The sequence below is a fragment of the Amblyomma maculatum genome, chromosome 6, assembly GCF_055883805.1.
Source record: "Amblyomma maculatum isolate TAMU_Amacu chromosome 6, ASM5588380v1, whole genome shotgun sequence".
NCBI lineage: Eukaryota > Metazoa > Arthropoda > Arachnida > Ixodida > Ixodidae > Amblyomma > Amblyomma maculatum.
In genome coordinates, this window is record NC_139349.1 from 181,935,198 (window position 1) to 181,953,540 (window position 18,343).

General features: G+C 48.8%; 1 protein-coding gene and 1 pseudogene across 1 annotated transcript; both read right to left on the bottom strand.

Moving 5' to 3' along the window:
• LOC146187512 (uncharacterized) overlaps positions 1-18,343 on the bottom strand; it is a 143,231-nt pseudogene that overhangs the window by 23,436 nt on the left and 101,452 nt on the right.
• Positions 13,464-14,624, bottom strand: LOC146187513 (uncharacterized). The gene is made up of 2 exons (XM_084605836.1): positions 14,544-14,624; positions 13,464-13,767 (listed from the first exon to the last, which is right to left on the bottom strand). The coding sequence occupies exons 1-2, from the start codon at positions 14,561-14,563 to the stop codon at positions 13,464-13,466; spliced, it is 324 nt and encodes a 107-aa protein (XP_084461962.1). The 5' UTR covers positions 14,564-14,624.

Sequence of the window (18,343 nt, forward strand, 5' to 3'; positions counted from 1 at the left end):
GTGCCTGTATCTGCGTCTGCAGCTCTGCTTGCGTTTGCGCCATCATGTTCTGGATCATGCTCTGTATGTTTGTTGTCATCTGCTGAACCGTTTGCGCGAGCGCAGTAAGGCTTTCGTTGGTTAGCTTGCTGATCGCCTCGAGACGGTCGAGTCTGTCGTCCTGTTTTTCGATTCTCTCCATTGTCTTTCGTTCCTTGGCGCCCTCTATGCTCTCCTCTTGGGAGCCGGTCCCGCCGCTTTCGTGGCTCTCGGGTCCACCTCGATCTCTGGTTCGTCCTCGGTTATGTCTTCTTGTTTCCTCTCTTGTGCGGGCTTCGGCAGCAGCTGCTGCTTTTGCTGCATCGCAATTAATGTCGTTAGCTTCGCGTTGATTTCCTTGATGGTTGCGTCCTGTTCGGCGATTCTCTGCTTTAGCTTCTCGTTCTCGTCTCTTAGGGCTTTTATTACCACCCCGTTCTCTTCTTGGAACTTCTTCGTGGCGTTTTGCGCCGGTGGTTGTCTCTTCTCTGCATTGTTTGCCTTGACTGTTTCGGCCCAGGCGACTCTTTCCCCCGATTGCGACGGTCTGTGGGGGCTGGCGCTCCTGCCTCCCTTGCTGTTGTCCCTCTTGCGGCTGCTGTCGCGCTGCCTCGAATCTCCGCGGGGTCTCTCGGCAGACGGCTCTCGCAGCGGCGGAAAGCTTTTCGGATCCAGTTGTTGCTGCCTGGCTTCCATCTTGCGTTCCCATTGCCGTTTTTTGAGCACATACGGCATCTTGTACTTGTTCTTGCATTCCCTCTCACCCGTTGGATGCTGTCCCCCGCAGAGCCTGCACTTGGGCGGAAGATCGAAGTTTCATCAGCAGGCAGAGGTACAGTGGCACTCGTAGGATCTGTGCCCAAAGCAACGACGTGGGGCGCATCGGGTCCACAGGAGGCAATCCCGTTGGTAAAACTGCGGGCTCGGACGATGGATTCATTGATGCACGGATATGATACAGTGAGGGATAACATTTTTCTTCAGGCATGCTGAGTGAACTGGGTGCACCACAGCCTGGAATGAAACCTTCTCAAGAAGTGGAACGGACACGGGGACGAACATGACAGACAAGGGTGGAACTACTGTGTCTTCGGTTATACTAAAAACTGTTTCTTCATTACGGCCACTTTCAAAAAGAGTCGGCAGATGCGAGCCATCAAAATGAACCTCTTGACTTCGGCAGTCCACGGTAGCGCCACGAAACTTCAAGAAGTCCATTCCTAAAATGCTGTCATGGGTAGAGTTGGGTAAGACTACGAATTCGGCTTGAAAAATTGCACCACCCACAGACACTTGCGCACTACACACACACAGTGGCCGCAACGCCTCTCCACTCACACCACAAAACGTTGAAGCACGGTCATATTCAAACATCACTTTGCGTCCCAACAAGCGCATAAACTGATTACTCATCACAGACACAGTCGCACCCGTATCTACCAAAGCTAATATACACACACCATCAATAAACACACGAATTTTGTTTTTGAGCATTGCAGTTAGAGGGATGTTGGCACACAGCACATTTCCAGCGGCCTCACCCCCATTGGTTGCGCTGGTTAGTTTTCCTGGTGGGGCGACATGGAGCGCCGCCGCGGTGATGGAGAACGACGCGCACGGAAGGCGGGTGGAGGAGTAACAATTCGATCAGATGCTGGGGAGTGGTCGCGGAGATTCTCGTTCTGGATGTTGCGGTAGTACCCACGGGGAGTATTGGATTGCTGGAAAACGAAGCTGTATTGTCGATTGTTGGGTACTGCTGGAGGCGCCGAGCGGTTATAGCGTGGCGGGAACCTACTGCGGAAGTACCTTGCGACGTGACCTTCGACGCTGCAATGGTAGCATATCGGTGGGGAAAGTAGAAAATGCTGTTGTGGGTAAGAGCCAGGCACAGCAGGGTGCGTCGTAGGTCTGGCTGAATGCTCATACTGCACAGGAATCCTGGTAGATCGAATAGAAGATCTAGGTGCACTTGAGGTGGCGTCATACCTTGGGGCTTCAGGCATTGACGCAGTCGGGTTGGCAAAATGCATTGGCGGGTAGTCAATAGAAGCCGCAATTTCAGGAGCTTGGAAGGTTCGTATACAGACAACATAAATACCCAAGCAAGTAGCAGGGGGGACAGCGGCCGATGTAGCTCAGTTGGAAGAGCACCGGACGCGATATTCGGAGGTCGTGGGTTCGGTTCCCACCATCGGCACGTTGTTTTTTCTGCTACTTTGTGTTTAATTACCTTCCCCTAAACAAGATTACATTACTAATTTCTTTGATTATCCAAGTAAACATTAAAAAAAAGGACATAAAGTAACATCCCTACGCTTTCCTTGGCCTCGCCGACTGTTGGCTTCTTTCCTTCATATATATATATATATAAATATATATAGTGAAAAAGAATGAAGACCAACGTGTGAATTCTTTTTCACTGCTATTGACCGTGGCCAAGATTTCATTTTGGTCTACATATATATATATATATATATATATATATATATATATATATATATATATATATATATATATATATATAGTAAGCTCAGATATAGTAACGTGAATCTGCAGTCTCATGTTTTCTTCCAGAAAACGACTTATTTTTGTTTGCAGTGAACATACCTCAATTTTGTTACAGGAAAGAGCGCCTGGCCATGACCAAGCACTCGGAGGCAAATATGTAATTCGGAGGCAAATATGTATACCGGCCGGAAACGACGCAATAGCGCCCATCAGGATGGCCTAACCACAGAGCTTGCGAGTAGCGAGGAGAAGCCAACTTTTGAAAATCAGTGCGGGTGGAAATCGGCAAATCGACAAAGCGGCCGTGGAAATAACGCTAAATGAAGGCGGCACGGGCCGTTGAGGATGTAAATGACAATAAAAATGGAGTAAACAGTTGGGAATGAAAGGAAGAGGGGGAACAATAATAATAATTGGTTCAGAGGAAGGGAAAGGCGCAGTATCGGTCCCACTTGTTTCTGCGGGCACCAGAACCGCGCCACGTTTACAAGCATGAAACACAGTATTAAGGCCGCGATGACACACTGCGCGGGCCGCAGTGTTACGGGTTCGCGAATGTGCATCATCACGCAAATATATATATATTCTTTTTCACATAGAATAAAACTGATATTTCTAGCTGTTTTGTATATATGCAAGTAACTGATCTTAATGAATGTGACAACATTAATGGTGATAACTGAAAAATAAGGTATACATATTTAAGGGATCGAGAATTAAGTTGTTTAATTCTAGTGCTCTGAGAAAACGACACAGTTCAATAAAATTACCACGCAGCGCGAGCTTTGAGATATGCCATCATGTATTAGATATATACACCCTTATTTAATGGGCGTGCAATTTGGCTGCATGATTATTTCATACCGCAAGGCCACTCGAACCATGCAGCAAAGATATTTACTGAATATATATATATAAACATGAAGTAGGTGACACACGGTGAAAAAACAACACTTTAATCCGACGTTTCGGCCGGGGTCCGGCCTTTGTCAAGGAATGTAGAAAGAAGCTGTCGGTTCCCATTTCTTATATACATACACAATCGAAACACGTGACCAGCCACTGTCAACAAGTAAACAACAAAATATAAAAAAAAAGATTTCACACGCGTGATGTAATGGCGGTGCAAGGTATATAGACCGAATGACACGTGTTGCGCTTAGGTCATGCATCTTAATATGTTGCACAAAGAAAAGAAGATATATCACTAAAGAGATTGTTGTCACTATCAGGTCACAAAACAAAATATCGCCAGGCTATAATGGGTGGAGTACATGTCACATTTAATCCTGCAATATTCAGGAGGGGGAGGGGGGGATTCATCTACTGAAATATCATTCTCATTGGTAGGCGACAGTAGCAGATAACACGTCAGTAGAATTTAACAGTGAAATATAAGTGTGATTTTGCGTGGTACACACACACACACAAAAAGTAAACAGTCACTCAAATCGCGGCATGGTGACAAAACTCGATTTTCTGCTCAATGCTATGGGGACAAAATGAAGCAGTTAAAGTTAACTGTTCGTAAAAGTGTTGATAAGAAAAGGAATCGTGGGCAAGGTTATTGGATAACTTGTAATGATCAGTGCATGTTATGGCGGGAAGCAATATGATCGTGAGAAACTGGCAAACATGAAAACGATCAGTGCAAGTAAAGCATGACATACTGTGAGGGGCTTTGGGCTGTGACCGTAAAAGCGCAAGCGAAGAGGCAAACAGTGCAAAATGGAGCCAATGTCGATTAAACATAATATCTTTTAAGAAGTTGCCAATGGTGCTACCATTTAGTTAAAATGCTACGACGAGAGACAAGTTAGCTTGCGAATGTTTTCATTCAGACCACAAGAAACCGTGTTAAACTTATGTAGTATAAAAAATGATTCGCGAACTTCGCGTTCATGGTGGGTTCTGAAGCCTGATTGCAGTAAGGTTACATGCATTTTTTCAAAGGGGTGCTTGGTAACGTTTACATGCTTAGAGATAGGGAGGTTAGGCAGTGTATTACAATGAGCTTTATGATTATTACAATGAGCTTTATGGTATCTCGGCGGACGTGTACAACTTCTTAATCGCCAAAGACAACCTTGACACTGTCTCCGATGTCATTAGACACATCCGCGCGTTCAAGCTTTAAAACACGTCATACTGCGCCGAAATTTGGGCGGCTGGCCAACGTGCCTACCGTGGCCAGTCTTATGACCAAGCCTAACTAGATCTTCCGTCAACTATCCGGCAAATCGTGCGCGAAGAACTTCTACGGATCAACACGCTTCCCCTGCATGAATCTGCTGAGGTTTCTGTCCAGAGGGTCTCTAGATGGCCGGCTTCACCACCACAAGCGAGTAAGTGCAGCCTTTCTCCCAAGCTCCTGAAATTGCGGCTTCTATTGACTACCCGCCAAAGCATTTTGCCAACCCGACTGCGTCAATGCCTGAAGCCCCAAGGTATGACGTCACCTCAAGTGCACCTAGATCTTCTATTCGATCTACCAGGATTCCTGTGCAGTATGAGCATTTAGCCAGACCTACGACGCACCCTGCTGTGCCTGGCTCTTACCCACAACAGCATTTTCTACTTTCCCCACCGATATGCTACCATTGCAGCGTCGAAGGCCACATCGCCAGGTACTTCAGCAGTAGGTTCCCGCCACGCTATAACCGCTCGGCGCCTCCAGCAGTACCCAGCAATCGACAATACAGCTTCGTTTTCCAGCAATCCAATACTCCCCGTGGGTACTACCGCAACATCCAGAACGAGAATATCCGCGACCACTCCCCAGCATCTGATCGAATTGTTACTCCTCCACCCGCCTTCCGTGCGCGCCGTTCTCCATCACCGCGGCGGCGCTCCATGTCGCCCCACAAGGAAAACTAACCAGCGCAACCAATGGGGGGGAGGCCGCTGGAAATGTGCTGTGTGCCAACATCCCTCCAACTATAATGCTCAAAAACAAAATTCGTGTGTTCATTGATGGTGTGTGTACATTAGCTTTAGTAGATACGGGTGCGACTGTGTCTGTGATGAGTAATCAGTTTAGGCGCTTGTTGGGACGCAAAGTGATGTTTGAATATGACCGTGCTTCAACGTTTTGTGGTGTGAGTGGAGAACCGTTGCGGCCACTGTGTGTGTGTAGTGCGCAAGTGTCTGTGGGTGGTGCAATTTTTCAAGCCGAATTCGTAGTCTTACCTAACTCTACGCATGACATCATTTTAGGAATGGACTTCTTGAAATTTTGTGGCGCTACCGTGGACTGCCGAAGTCAAGAGGTTCATTTTGATGGCTCGCATCTGCCGACTCTTTTTGAAAGTGGCCGTAATGAAGAAACAGTTTTTAGTATTACCGAAGACACAGTAGTTCCACCCTTGTCTGTCATGTTCGTCCCCGTGTCCGTTCCACTTCTTGAGAAGGTTTCATTCCAGGTTGTGGTTCACCCAGTTCACTCAGCATGCCTGAAGAAAAATGTTATCCCTCACTGTATGATATCCGTGCATCACGGTAGTGCCTCGTTATGGGCAATGAATCCATCGTCCGAGCCCGCAGTTTTACCAACGGGATTGCCTCCTGTGGACCCGATGCGCCCCATGTCGTTGTTTTGGTCACAGATCCTACGAGTGCCACTGTACCTCTGCCTGCTGATGAAACTTCGATCTTCCGCATGATCAGCGCCGATCTCAGCTTACATCAACGCCGTACTCTTGTGGATATTCTTCTACCATTTTCGCCTGTTTGACTTTTCTCAAACAGATGGACCAACCTCTCGCCATGCACATCGGACCCATCATACCATGGACACTGGTTCGGCTCGTACCATTCGTCAAAAGCTATATCGCGTGTCCCCATCTGAGCGCAAAGTCATTCATGAGCAAGTGGAGGACATGCTACGGAAGAAGGTGATACAGGAGTCGTCGATCCCCTGAGCTGTCCCTGTTATTTTTGTACGCAGGAAAGACGGTTCGTGGCGATTCTGCGTCGATTATCGGCGTCTAAATTCTGTTACAAAAAAGGACGTCGATCCTCTTCCTCGCATAGACGATGCCCTCGACTGCCTCTCTGGTGCGTCCTATTTTTCTTGATCTCAGATCTGGCTACTGGCAAATTCCAATGGACCCTGCGGATAAGAAAAAAACAGCCTTCGTAACGCCAGATGGCCTTTATGAGTTTAATGTTATGCCATTCGGGCTGTCTAATGCGCCAGCCACATTTGAACGCTTTATGGACACAGTTTTGCGCGGCTTAAAATGGGACAGTTGTCTTTGCTATCTGGACGATTTCGTCATACTTGGGAAGTCCTTCCAAGAATAAAATGACCGTCTAGTACGTGTCTTGAATTGTCTGCACAACGCCACCCTTATTCTAAACTCGAAAAAGTGCCGCTTTGGAGAGCGCCAAGCGCTAATGCTAGGACACCTTGTCAATGGTGATGGTGTAATGCCGGATCCCCAGAAAACCGCTGCCGTTTCGTCGTTTAAACCCCCGCAGACAGTGAATGAGTAGCGCAGTTTTCTAGGGTTGTGTTCGTATTTTAGACGCTTTATACATCGCTTTGCTGACGTTGCTCACCCATTGACGTGCACAAAAACTCTACTTTTGACTTGACACCAGACCAAGGTAGATATACCATGGTAGCGAAGGCTCCATAGACACCCATTAGTACAAAAAATGGCGGCTCATGGGCACCGCCATGTTGGGGGGCAACTACGTATGAGACGTTGAATGACGTCACGCATACGTATGTTTTTAGCGCGAATTTTAAAGTGGTCTTTTTATAGAACCCGTATTTTCAGGCCGGTATCTCATGAAAGTTGCCTTTCAGTGCGCACCAACCTTTGCCAGTCAAATGTGCTCGAGTTCCTGCTAGTTATGGCCTTGTTAATGTGCAATTCGGAACCCAATGCAAAGTAACTGGCAAGGAAGGCAGCACAGAAAGGCAGCAACACTTTCAGACCCTGGCTTACCTTGGCTGGCTAAGCATGCAATCATGCTTGATTCGTAGTGGAAACCTTGGTGGAAACACTGGTGCTAGTACTTTTGAGTACAAGGTATGATGCACAAAGCACAGGCTCAAGTGCGCAGTTTGCAATACAGTGTACGGCAAGCATGGTTTTCATATTCATGGTTTATTACAGCAACCAAACAAATAGTGATAAAGCACACCAACAAAAAATACGCGTCACAGGCAGCTCAAGCAGTAGTTTCTTTAAACTGGCTATTCATCTCAATGGTCACAGTGCGGATAGAAAAAAGCCTTGCAGTTCCACGAACGCCAGGTAGGAAATTGAAAAGCATAGAAGACAGTGCTAAGACAGCTTCAAGTGAGGCAAGCATGACATGACATAAGTAGGCGCATCAACACTGATCGCAGCCTTTTTGACGACAGATACGCAGACGGTTCGAAGTGCTTGGAACAAACCCGCAAGTCTCGCAGCTGCCATGGTGTCTTCTTCTCCAGGCTGACGTTGTGGCAGAACTGCACCCACGCTCGGCACCTGGACGTCATGCAACGTGCACGTTATTCACAATTGCGCCGTAAGGAATACTGCATACTCCAAACGCCAATGCGTGATTATTCCTGTCAATACTAACTGCAGTACAATATACTTCCATTATATCTGAACTATGGTAGTAAATTCTCGCCCCAAGCTCTCAGCGCCCAAGAGTGCGGTTACGTACGCTCGTCTTCATGCCATGCGGGTAGCTATACTCTCCTATGATTAAGATTGACGAGAATGAAGCGCGTTTAAAGTTACCCTAACGGTCATGCATATGCAGAATAGCAATAACAAGACAGGCAGTAACTCCTGCTGAGTGAATTCAGTTAAAGCACCCTCAAGGCCGTGCATATCCACGTGGCTGAATTTCAATACTACCAGTTGCGAGGGTCAAATTGGCTTCGCGGTGTTGGAAAACTAAACAGTGTAGTGCTCAGACTTGTCAGAATTGGTTTTAAATTGGCCTTCCGGTCAGTGGCATGCGCGTGGTTGCTCCTAAGAGCCCGGTATCAGGTTAACGCTGGTGATAGTCGGCTGCATGAAACTCACCATAAATCAGACAAATGGTGGGCCTCTTTCGCACAGCTCAGCACTTAAAGTGTGTGCCCTGTAGTGTAGTACATAAATATCCCCGAAAAAATGAAGCCAAGTGCGCACGAACTGGATAGAGAAACAGAAGCGAACAGCCCAACGAAAGCATTCGGAGCATACCTAGAGCAGACGCCTTGTAGCAGACGCCTTGTAGCAGACGACACTGACAAGAGCTCACCTGTGATAGTCCAGCGGCAAGCGGTGTAGCTCGACACCGACGGTACTGCCCATGCTGTCGCAATGTGCCACGGCGCATCGTTTCTTCACACACCGCAAGCTCATCTTGAAACAAAGCGCTAAGCGCTTCAAAAGAACAGCGCGAAGCGTGCAAAGACTGTATCGGCTGTCACAGTCGATAGAACATGACAACACGGTTGCAGGGAAAAGGAGCCTTCGTGCTTTATTGCGCGCTGGTTTTATAGCCACCACTGGAAAGAAGGGCGACCTCCTCTCCCCCAGAAGCCGACTGTGTGCGCATGTCCCGTGGCTTCCGGGACGATGACTCAGCTACCGATACATCCTCCTTCGTTTGGAAAAAAAAAAGAAGAGGAAAAGAGAAAAGAGAAGAAAACTCTGTTACAAACAAATCTGAATGGTGTATGGCCCTCGCACAGACGCCTTGTTGACTTCACTTGCATTGGAAATTTAAGGCACCTGTACAAAGTCCTTGTACGTGAGCCGCCGAGGTAGTGCTATTTGTCTTGTTGATCTCCTTAGTGCTGGTGCTGGCGAGGCAGTGCGCGGGGGATCCTGCGTTGGAGGCGCTGTGCCGAGCTGTGGCATGATAGTACGCGACTGCGGTGGACCAGTGCGGGCCGAGGTTGCGAATTGTCCGAGCTGTTTTCGTCGTCGACGAAGTCCGGCAGCTCCCTCTCAAAGGGTTCACTGGTCGGTAGCAGGTGCCGCCGGTTGCGTCGCAGAACTCTTCCACCTTCGGTGAGTACGTCGTACGACCTGGGAAACCAGGACTGACGCAAGATCCGAGCTTTCGGTGACCACGTGTTCTGCCTCACCCGAACGACGTCACCTTTCTGCAGTAGAGCCAATGGCTGCTTGAGGCTTTCGGTCTGGCGATGCTTGTACACCTGGTAGTTGGCACTACAGCGCAAGTCCGGCAATGTGGTGCGAAGCTCGCGGCCTTGGAGGATCTCTGCAGGGGTTCGACCGCACTCTAGAGGTGTGGTCCTGTAAGCAAGAAGTACCAACCAGAAATCTTGTTTAAGTTCGGTGGTTTTCTTTAGGATGCGCTTTACAATTTGCACACCCTTCTCCGCGAGACCATTTGATTGAGGGAATCGTGGACTCGAGGTGGTGTGTTTGAAATCATATCGCTTTGCAAAGGCAGCGAAGTCGTTACATGCGAACTGCGGACCATTGTCTGTGCATACCTCCATTGGTATGCCGTATCGTGCAAAAATGGAGCTAGTTGACTATATGACGCTCCTCGCTGACAAGTCGTTAAGCAGTTCTACATCGGGGAACTTTGACAACGCATCGTATAAACACAAGTAGGATTTCCTACCATACTGGAAGATGTCGATGCCCACTCGGTACCAGGGCTTTTCAGGCACAGGACGCATTTTCAATGGCTCTCTTGGTTGGCTGTAGGCGTACTGCATACATACGCTACACTTCTTGACAAACGCCTCAATGTCCGAGTTCATTCCAGGCCAGAAAACTAGACGCCGTGCCCTGAGTTTGTTCTTATTAATGCCCATATGACCATGATGTATTTTTTCTAACATTTCCCGTTGTAAGGTAGTTGGTATTATAACCTTGCAGCCTTTTAGCAGGACGCCTCTAACTTCAGACAGTTCGCCCTCGCTTGACTTCAGAGGCCCTTCGATAGGAATACCATTACTTAGGCATTTTAGAACGGAGCTCAGATAAGGATCGTTCCTCGTCTCTACGGCCAGTCGCTTCCACGTGTCGTCGCTGACAAGTGAGCAAACCACGGCATGAACTTCCACGTCATCGCTCTGGATGCTCTTATCGTCCTCGGCGGGGGCCCTTGATAGCATGTCGGCGAGCAGAAGTTTTTTTCCTGGAACGAAGAATATTGTGATGTCATAACGCAACAGCCTAAGAAAAAACCGCTGCAGCCTTGGCGGCATATCGCCAACTGCTTTTTTGTGGATGGCAACTAATGGGCGGTGGTCTGTTTCCACAATAACCTGCCGGCCGTAGACGAAGTGGTGAAACTTTTCGCACCCGTATACGATAGCCAGTGCTTCCTTCTCTATTTGAGAGTACCGCTGCTGCGCGTCAGTGAGCACTTTGGAAGCATAAGCCACGGGTTTCCAGGAATCGCTATGACACTGCATTAAAGCTGCAGCAATCCCATTCTGTGATGCATCACAGGACACTTTTGTTGGTTTTTTGGGGTCAAACATTGACAGGAGCGGTTGTTGGCTCATGCTATGGCATAGCAGTTTCCATTCACTCGCATGGTTATCTGTCCTTTCAAAAACTGCATCTTGTTTGATTAGGCTCCTGAGAAGAGTCGTTCTTTCCGCCAGCGTGGGTAAAAATTTTGCAAAGTAGTTTGCGACCCCCAGCATTCGCAGAACTCCCGATTTGTCACAGGGGGCGGGCATTTCCAACATACTTTTCACTAGTGAAGGGCTCGGTTTTATACCTTCTGCACTGATAACGTCGCCCAAGAACTCAATTTCTTGAACGCCAACTGTGCACTTCTCACGAATAAATGTGAGACCAGCCTGCTCAGCTGCTTGCAGAGCTGACTGAAGGCGTATGTCGTGCTCCTGCCGGGAAGTGCCCCAGACTAGTATGTCGTCGACGTACACTTTCACGCCGGGAAGAGATTCAAAAATTTCATTTAGTGTTTTCTGAATCACTTCAGATGCAGACGAAATACCGAAAGGCATCCGTAAAAAATGATATCGACCGAACGGTGTTGCAAAAGTACAAATCCTGGAGGTTTCTTCGTGCAATGGGATCTGATGGAACCCCGAGTTTGCGTCAAGTCTGGAGAACACTGTTGCGCCCGCTAGCTCGGATTCTATATCTTCTCGCCTTGGCATTTCGTAGTGTTCTCGCCTAATGCATTCGTTTATCTTTCTAGGGTCCATGCACACTCGGATATTGCACACTCGGACTTTATCAGAACTGTTCACTGTTACGTTGTGAACTTCCCGCGGCAGAAGACCCAGTTCTTCGCTTGCTTCAAGACCAAGGATTGCTTGATTTCCTTTGCGCACTACGAAAAAGTTGCAAACGCTCTTTCGGTTATTCAGCTCCACTTGAGTTCTGAGGACACCCATATGTTTGATAATGCCGCCGCCATACGATCTCAGGATCACAATACTCGGTATTAATGATGGCTTGGGATTCATCTTCCTGTAAAGACCGAAGGGCAACAGGTTAGCTTGGGATCCCGTGTCCACTTTCAACTTCACCAGCAAACTGTTCATGCATACTTCAACGGTCCATTCACGTCGACTGCTGACGCTGCTAACCGACACGTCGAGTACGTTAAAGTCTTCTTCGGATTCTTGCAGTGCGTCCACCTGATTATTTGCCTTGCAGCAGACCGCGAAATGGTTCCTTGCTTGACACTTTCTGCATGTACGTCGAAACGCTGGGCAGCTTCGCGGCGCATGAGTTCGGCCGCATTTTCTGCACTCGAATTGCTTTGATTGCGCTTTACCCAAAATCGGGCTTTCCTTTCGCACCAAGTCCACCGTTTGCTGCTGGCGCTCATTCCATATCTTTTGGTTTTCAGCTGCGCTCTCAGCGGCCTTGCAGATTCCTTCTGCTTTTTTGAGGGTGAGCTGGCTGTCTGCGAGCAACTTCTCTTGTACTTTGCTATCACTGGTGCCAAAAACTGTTTAGTCTCTAATCATTGACTCCGTCAATGAGCCGAAATTGCATGAAAGGGCTTGCGTCTTCAAATCACGCAAAAAATGTTCAAAGGGCTCACCGGAGTCTTGCATCCGTTTCCTGAAGATATACCGCTCGTGGACTTCATTCCGTTGGGCAGCACAGTATTCTTCAAACTTTTTCACCACCGTCGCATAGTCGAGCTTGTTCTCGCCATCCGCAAAGGTAAACGTGTTGTAGATTGCGATGCCTTCCTCACCTGCGATGCTCAAGAGCAGCGCGGCCTTCGCAGACTCTGGTCGAGGTTTTTCTGTTGGCTCCGATGCAGTCAAGAAGAGCTCAAACTTCTGTTTAAAGAGCTCCCAGTGCTTGCTGATGTCCCCTGTCACACGCAGCGGCTCCGGTGGCTTTAGGAATTCCATCTTGTTGGTCGGTGGGATCCCACTTCTGACACCATGTATCGGCTGTCACAGTCGATAGAACATGACAACACGGTTGCAGGGAAAAGGAGCCTTCGTGCTTTATTGCGCGCTGGTTTTATAGCCACCACTGGAAAGAAGGGCGACCTCCTCTCCTCCAGAAGCCGACTGTGTGCGCATGTCCCGTGGCTTCCGGGACGATGACTCAGCTACCGATACATCATCCTTCGTTTGGAAAAAAAAGAAAGAAGAGGAAAAGAGAAAAGAGAAGAAAACTCTGTTACAAACAAATCTGAATGGTGTATGGCCCTCGCAAAGACGCCTTGTTGACTTCACTTGCATTGGAAATTTAAGGCACCTGTACAAAGTCCTTGTTGTACGTGAGCCGCCGAGGTGGTGCTATTTGTCTTGTTGATCTCCTTAGTGCTGGTGCTGGCGAGGCAGTGCGCGGGGGATCCTGCGTTGGAGGCGCTGTGCCGAGCTGTGGCATGATAGTACGCGACTGCGGTGGACCAGTGCGGGCCGAGGTTGCCGAATTGTCCGAGCTGTTTTCGTCGTCGACGAAGTCCTGTAGCTCCCTCTCAAAGGGTTAACTGGTCGGTAGCAGGTGCCGCCGGTTGCGTCGCAGAACTCTTCCACCTTCGGTGAGTACGTCGTACGACCTCGGAAACCTGGACTGACGCAAGATCCGAGCTTTCGGTGACCACGTGTTCTGCCTCACCCGAACGACGTCACCTTTCTGCAGTGGAGCCAACGGCCGCTTGAGGCTTTCGGTCTGGCGATGCTTGTACACCTGGTAGTTGGCACTACAGCGCAAGTCCGGCAATGTGGTGCGAAGCTCGCGGCCTTGGAGGATCTCTGCAGGGGTTCGACCGCACTCTAGAGGTGTGGTCCTGTAAGCAAGAAGTCCCAACCAAAAATCTTGTTTAAGTTCGGTGGTTTTCTTTAGGATGCGCTTTACAATTTGCACACCCTTCTCCGCGAGACTATTTGATTGAGAGAATCGTGGACTCGAGGTGGTGTGTTTGAAATCATATCGCTTTGCAAAGGCAGCGAAGTCGTTACATGCGAACTGCGGACCATTGTCTGTGCATACCTCCATTGGTATGCCGTATCGTGCAAAAATGGAGCTAGTTGACTCTATGACGCTCCTCGCTGACAAGTCGTTAAGCAGTTCTACTTCGGGGAAGTTTGACAACGCATCGTATAAACACAAGTAGGATTTCCTACTATACTGGAAGATGTCGATGCCCACTCGGTACCAGGGCTTTTCAGGCACAGGACGCATTTTCAATGGCTCTCTTGGTTGGCTGTAGGCGTACTGCATACATACGCTACACTTCTTGACAAACGCCTCAATGTCCGAGTTCATTCCAGGCCAGAAAACTAGACGCCGTGCCCTGAGTTTGTTCTTATTAATGCCCATATGACCATGATGTATTTTTTCTAACATTTCCCGTTGTAAGGTAGTTAGTATTATAACCTTGCAGCCTTTTAGCAGGACGCCTCTAACTTCGGACAGTTCGCCCTCGCTTGACTTCAGAGGCCCTTCGATAGGAATACCATTACTTGGGCATTTTAGAACGGAGCTCAGATAAGGATCGTTCCTCGTCTCTACGGCCAGTCGCTTCCACGTGTCGTCGCTGACAAGTGAGCAAACCACACTTACGGCATGAACTTCCACGTCATCGCTCTGGATGCTCTTATCGTCCTCGGCGGGGGCCCTTGATAGCATGTCGGCGAGCAGAAGTTTTTTCCTGGAACAAAGAATATTGTGATGTCATAACGCATCAGCCTAAGAAAAAACCGCTGCAGCCTTGGCGGCATATCGCCAACTGCTTTTTTGTGGATGGCAACTAATGGGCGGTGGTCTGTTTCCACAATAACCTGCCGGCCGTAGACGAAGTGGTGAAACTTTTCGCACCCGTATACGATAGCCAGTGCTTCCTTCTCTATTTGAGAGTACCGCTGCTGCGCGTCAGTGAGCACTTTGGAAGCATAAGCCACGGGTTTCCAGGAATCGCTATGACACTGCATTAAAGCTGCAGCAATCCCATTCTGTGATGCATCACAGGACACTTTTGTTGGTTTTTTGGGGTCAAACATTGACAGGAGCGGTTGTTGGCTCATGCTATGGCATAGCAGTTTCCATTCACTCGCATGGTTATCTGTCCATTCAAAAACTGCATCTTGTTTGATTAGGCTCCTGAGAAGAGTCGTTCTTTCCGCCAGCGTGGGTAAAAATTTTGCAAAGTAGTTTGCGACCCCCAGCATCCGCAGAACTCCCGATTTGTCAGAGGGGGCGGGCATTTCCAACATACTTTTCACTAGTGAAGGGCTCTGTTTTATAGAACTGGGTCTTCTGCCGCGGGAAGTTCACAACGTAACAGTGAACAGTTCTGATAAAGTCATTCACGATTACCAACACCTGTTCAGCGGCACAGGCTGTGTTCGACGCCAATACCGCATGGCCCTGAGCGAAGGCGCCACACCTGTTGTCCAAACGGCGAGACGGGTGCCTCTGGCTCTGCGAGAACCGCTTCGGCTAGAACTTGAACGCATGGAAAAGGATGGGATCATCACAAAAGTCACAGAAGCCACAGACTGGGTGAGTCCTCTCGTTATCGTTCGCAAAAAAGACGGCAATATCCGAGTGTGCATGGACCCTAGAAAGATAAACGAATGCATTAAGCGAGAACACTACGAAATGCCAAGGCGAGAAGATATAGAATCCGAGCTAGCGGGCGCAATAGTGTTCTCCAGACTTGACGCAAACTCGGGGTTCCATCAGATCCCATTGCACGAAGAAACCTCCAGGATTTGTACTTTTGCAACACCGTTCGGTCGATATCGTTTTTTACGGATGCCTTTCGGTATTTCGTCGGCATCTGAAGTGTTTCAGAAAACACTAAATGAAATTTTTGAATCTCTTCCCGGCGTGAAAGTGTACGTCGACGACATACTAGTCTGGGGCACTTCCCGGCAGGAGCACGACATACGCCTTCGGTCAGCTCTGCAAGCAGCTGAGCAGGCCGGTCTCACATTTAATCGTGAGAAGTGCACAGTTGGCGTTCAAGAAATTGAGTTCTTGGGCGACGTTATCAGTGCAGAAGGTATAAAACCGAGCCCTTCACTAGTGAAAAGTATGTTGGAAATGCCCGCCCCCTCTAACAAATCGGGAGTTCTGCGAATGCTGGGGGTCGCAAACTACTTTGCAAAATTTTTACCCACGCTGGCGGAAAGAACGACTCTTCTCAGGAGCCTAATCAAACAAGATGAAGTTTTTGAATGGACAGATAACCATGCGAGTGAATGGAAACTGCTATGCCATAGCATGAGCCAACAACCGCTCCTGTCAATGTTTGACCCCAAAAAACAACAAAAGTGTCCTGTGATGCATCACAGAATGGGATTGCTGCAGCTTTAATGCAGTGTCATAGCGATTCCTGGAAACCCGTGGCTTATGCTTACAAAGTGCTCACTGACGTGCAGCAGCGGTACTCTCAAATAGAGAAGGAAGCACTGGCTATCGTATTCGGGTGCGAAAAGTTTCACCACTTCGTCTACGGCCGGCAGGTTATTGTGGAAACAGACCACCGCCCATCAGTTGCCATCCACAAAAAAGCAGTTGGCGATATGCCGCCAAGGCTGCAGCGGTTTTTTCTTAGGCTGATGCGTTATGACATCACAATATTCTTCGTTCCAGAAAAAAAACTTCTGCTCGCCGACATGCTATCAAGGGCCCCCGCCGAGGACGATAAGAGCATCCAGAGCGATGACATGGAAGTTCATGCCGTAAGTGTGGTTTGCTCACTTGTCAGCGACGACACGTGGAAGCGACTGGCCGTAGAGACGAGGAACGATCCTTATCTGAGCTCCGTTCTAAAATGCCTAAGTAATGGTATTCCTATCGAAGGGCCTCTGAAGTCAAGCGAGGGCGAACTGTCCGAAGTTAGAGGCGTCCTGCTAAAAGGCTGCAAGGTTATAATACCAACTACCTTACAACGGGAAATGTTAGAAAAAATACATCATGGTCATATGGGCATTAATAAGAACAAACTCAGGGCACGGCGTCTAGTTTTCTGGCCTGGAATGAACTCGGACATTGAGGCGTTTGTCAAGAAGTGTAGCGTATGTATTGAGTACGCCTACAGCCAACCAAGAGAGCCATTGAAAATGCGTCCTGTGCCTGAAAAGCCCTGGTACCGAGTGGGCATCGACATCTTCCAGTATGGTAGGAAATCCTACTTGTGTTTATACGATGCGTTGTCAAACTTCCCCGAAGTAGAACTGCTTAACGACTTGTCAGCGAGGAGCGTCATAGAGTCAACTAGCTCCATTTTTGCACGATACGGCATACCAATGGAGGTATGCACAGACAATGGTCCGCAGTTCGCATGTAACGACTTCGCTGCCTTTGCAAAGCGATATGATTTCAAACACACCCCCTCGAGTCCACGATTCCCTCAATCAAATGGTCTCGCGGAGAAGGGTGTGCAAATTGTAAAGCGCATCCTAAAGAAAACCACCGAACTTAAACAAGATTTTTGGTTGGGACTTCTTGCTTACAGGACCACACCTCTAGAGTGCGGTCGAACCCCTGCAGAGATCCTCCAAGGCCGCGAGCTTCGCACCACATTGCCGGACTTGCGCTGTAGTGCCAACTACCAGGTGTACAAGCATCGCCAGACCGAAAGCCTCAAGCGGCCGTTGGCTCCACTGCAGAAAGGTGACGTCGTTCGGGTGCGGCAGAACACGTGGTCACCGAAAGCTCGGATCTTGCGTCAGTCCAGGTTTCCCAGGTCGTACGACGTACTCACCGAAGTTGGAAGAGTTCTGCGACGCAACCGGCGGCACCTGCTACCGACCAGTGAACCCTTTGAGAGGAAGCTGCCGGACTTCGTCGACGACGAAAACAGCTCGGACAATTCGGCAACCTCGGCCCGCACTGGTCCACCGCAGTCGCGTACTATCATGCCACAGCTCGGCACAGCGCCTCCAAAGCAGGATCCCCCGCGCACTGCCTCGCCAGCACCAGCACTAAGGAGATCAACAAGACAAATAGCACCACCTCGGCGGCTCACGTACAAGGACTTTGTACAGGTGCCTTAAATTTCCAATGCAAGTGAAGTCAACAAGGCGTCTGTGCGAGGGCCATACACCATTCAGATTTGTTTGCAACAGAGTTTTCTTCTCTTTTCCTCTTCTTTCTTTTTTTTTCCAAACGAAGGCGGATGTATCGGTAGCTGAGTCATCGTCCCGGAAGCCACGGGACATGCGCACACAGTCGGCTTCTGGAGGAGAGGTGGTCGCCCTTCTTTCCAGTGGTGGCTATAAAACCAGCGCGCAATAAAGCACGAAGGCTCCTTTTCCCTGCAACCATGTTGTCATGTTCTATCGACTGTGACAGCCGATACATGGTGTCGGAAGTGGGATCCCACCGACCAACAAGATGGAATTCCTAAAGCC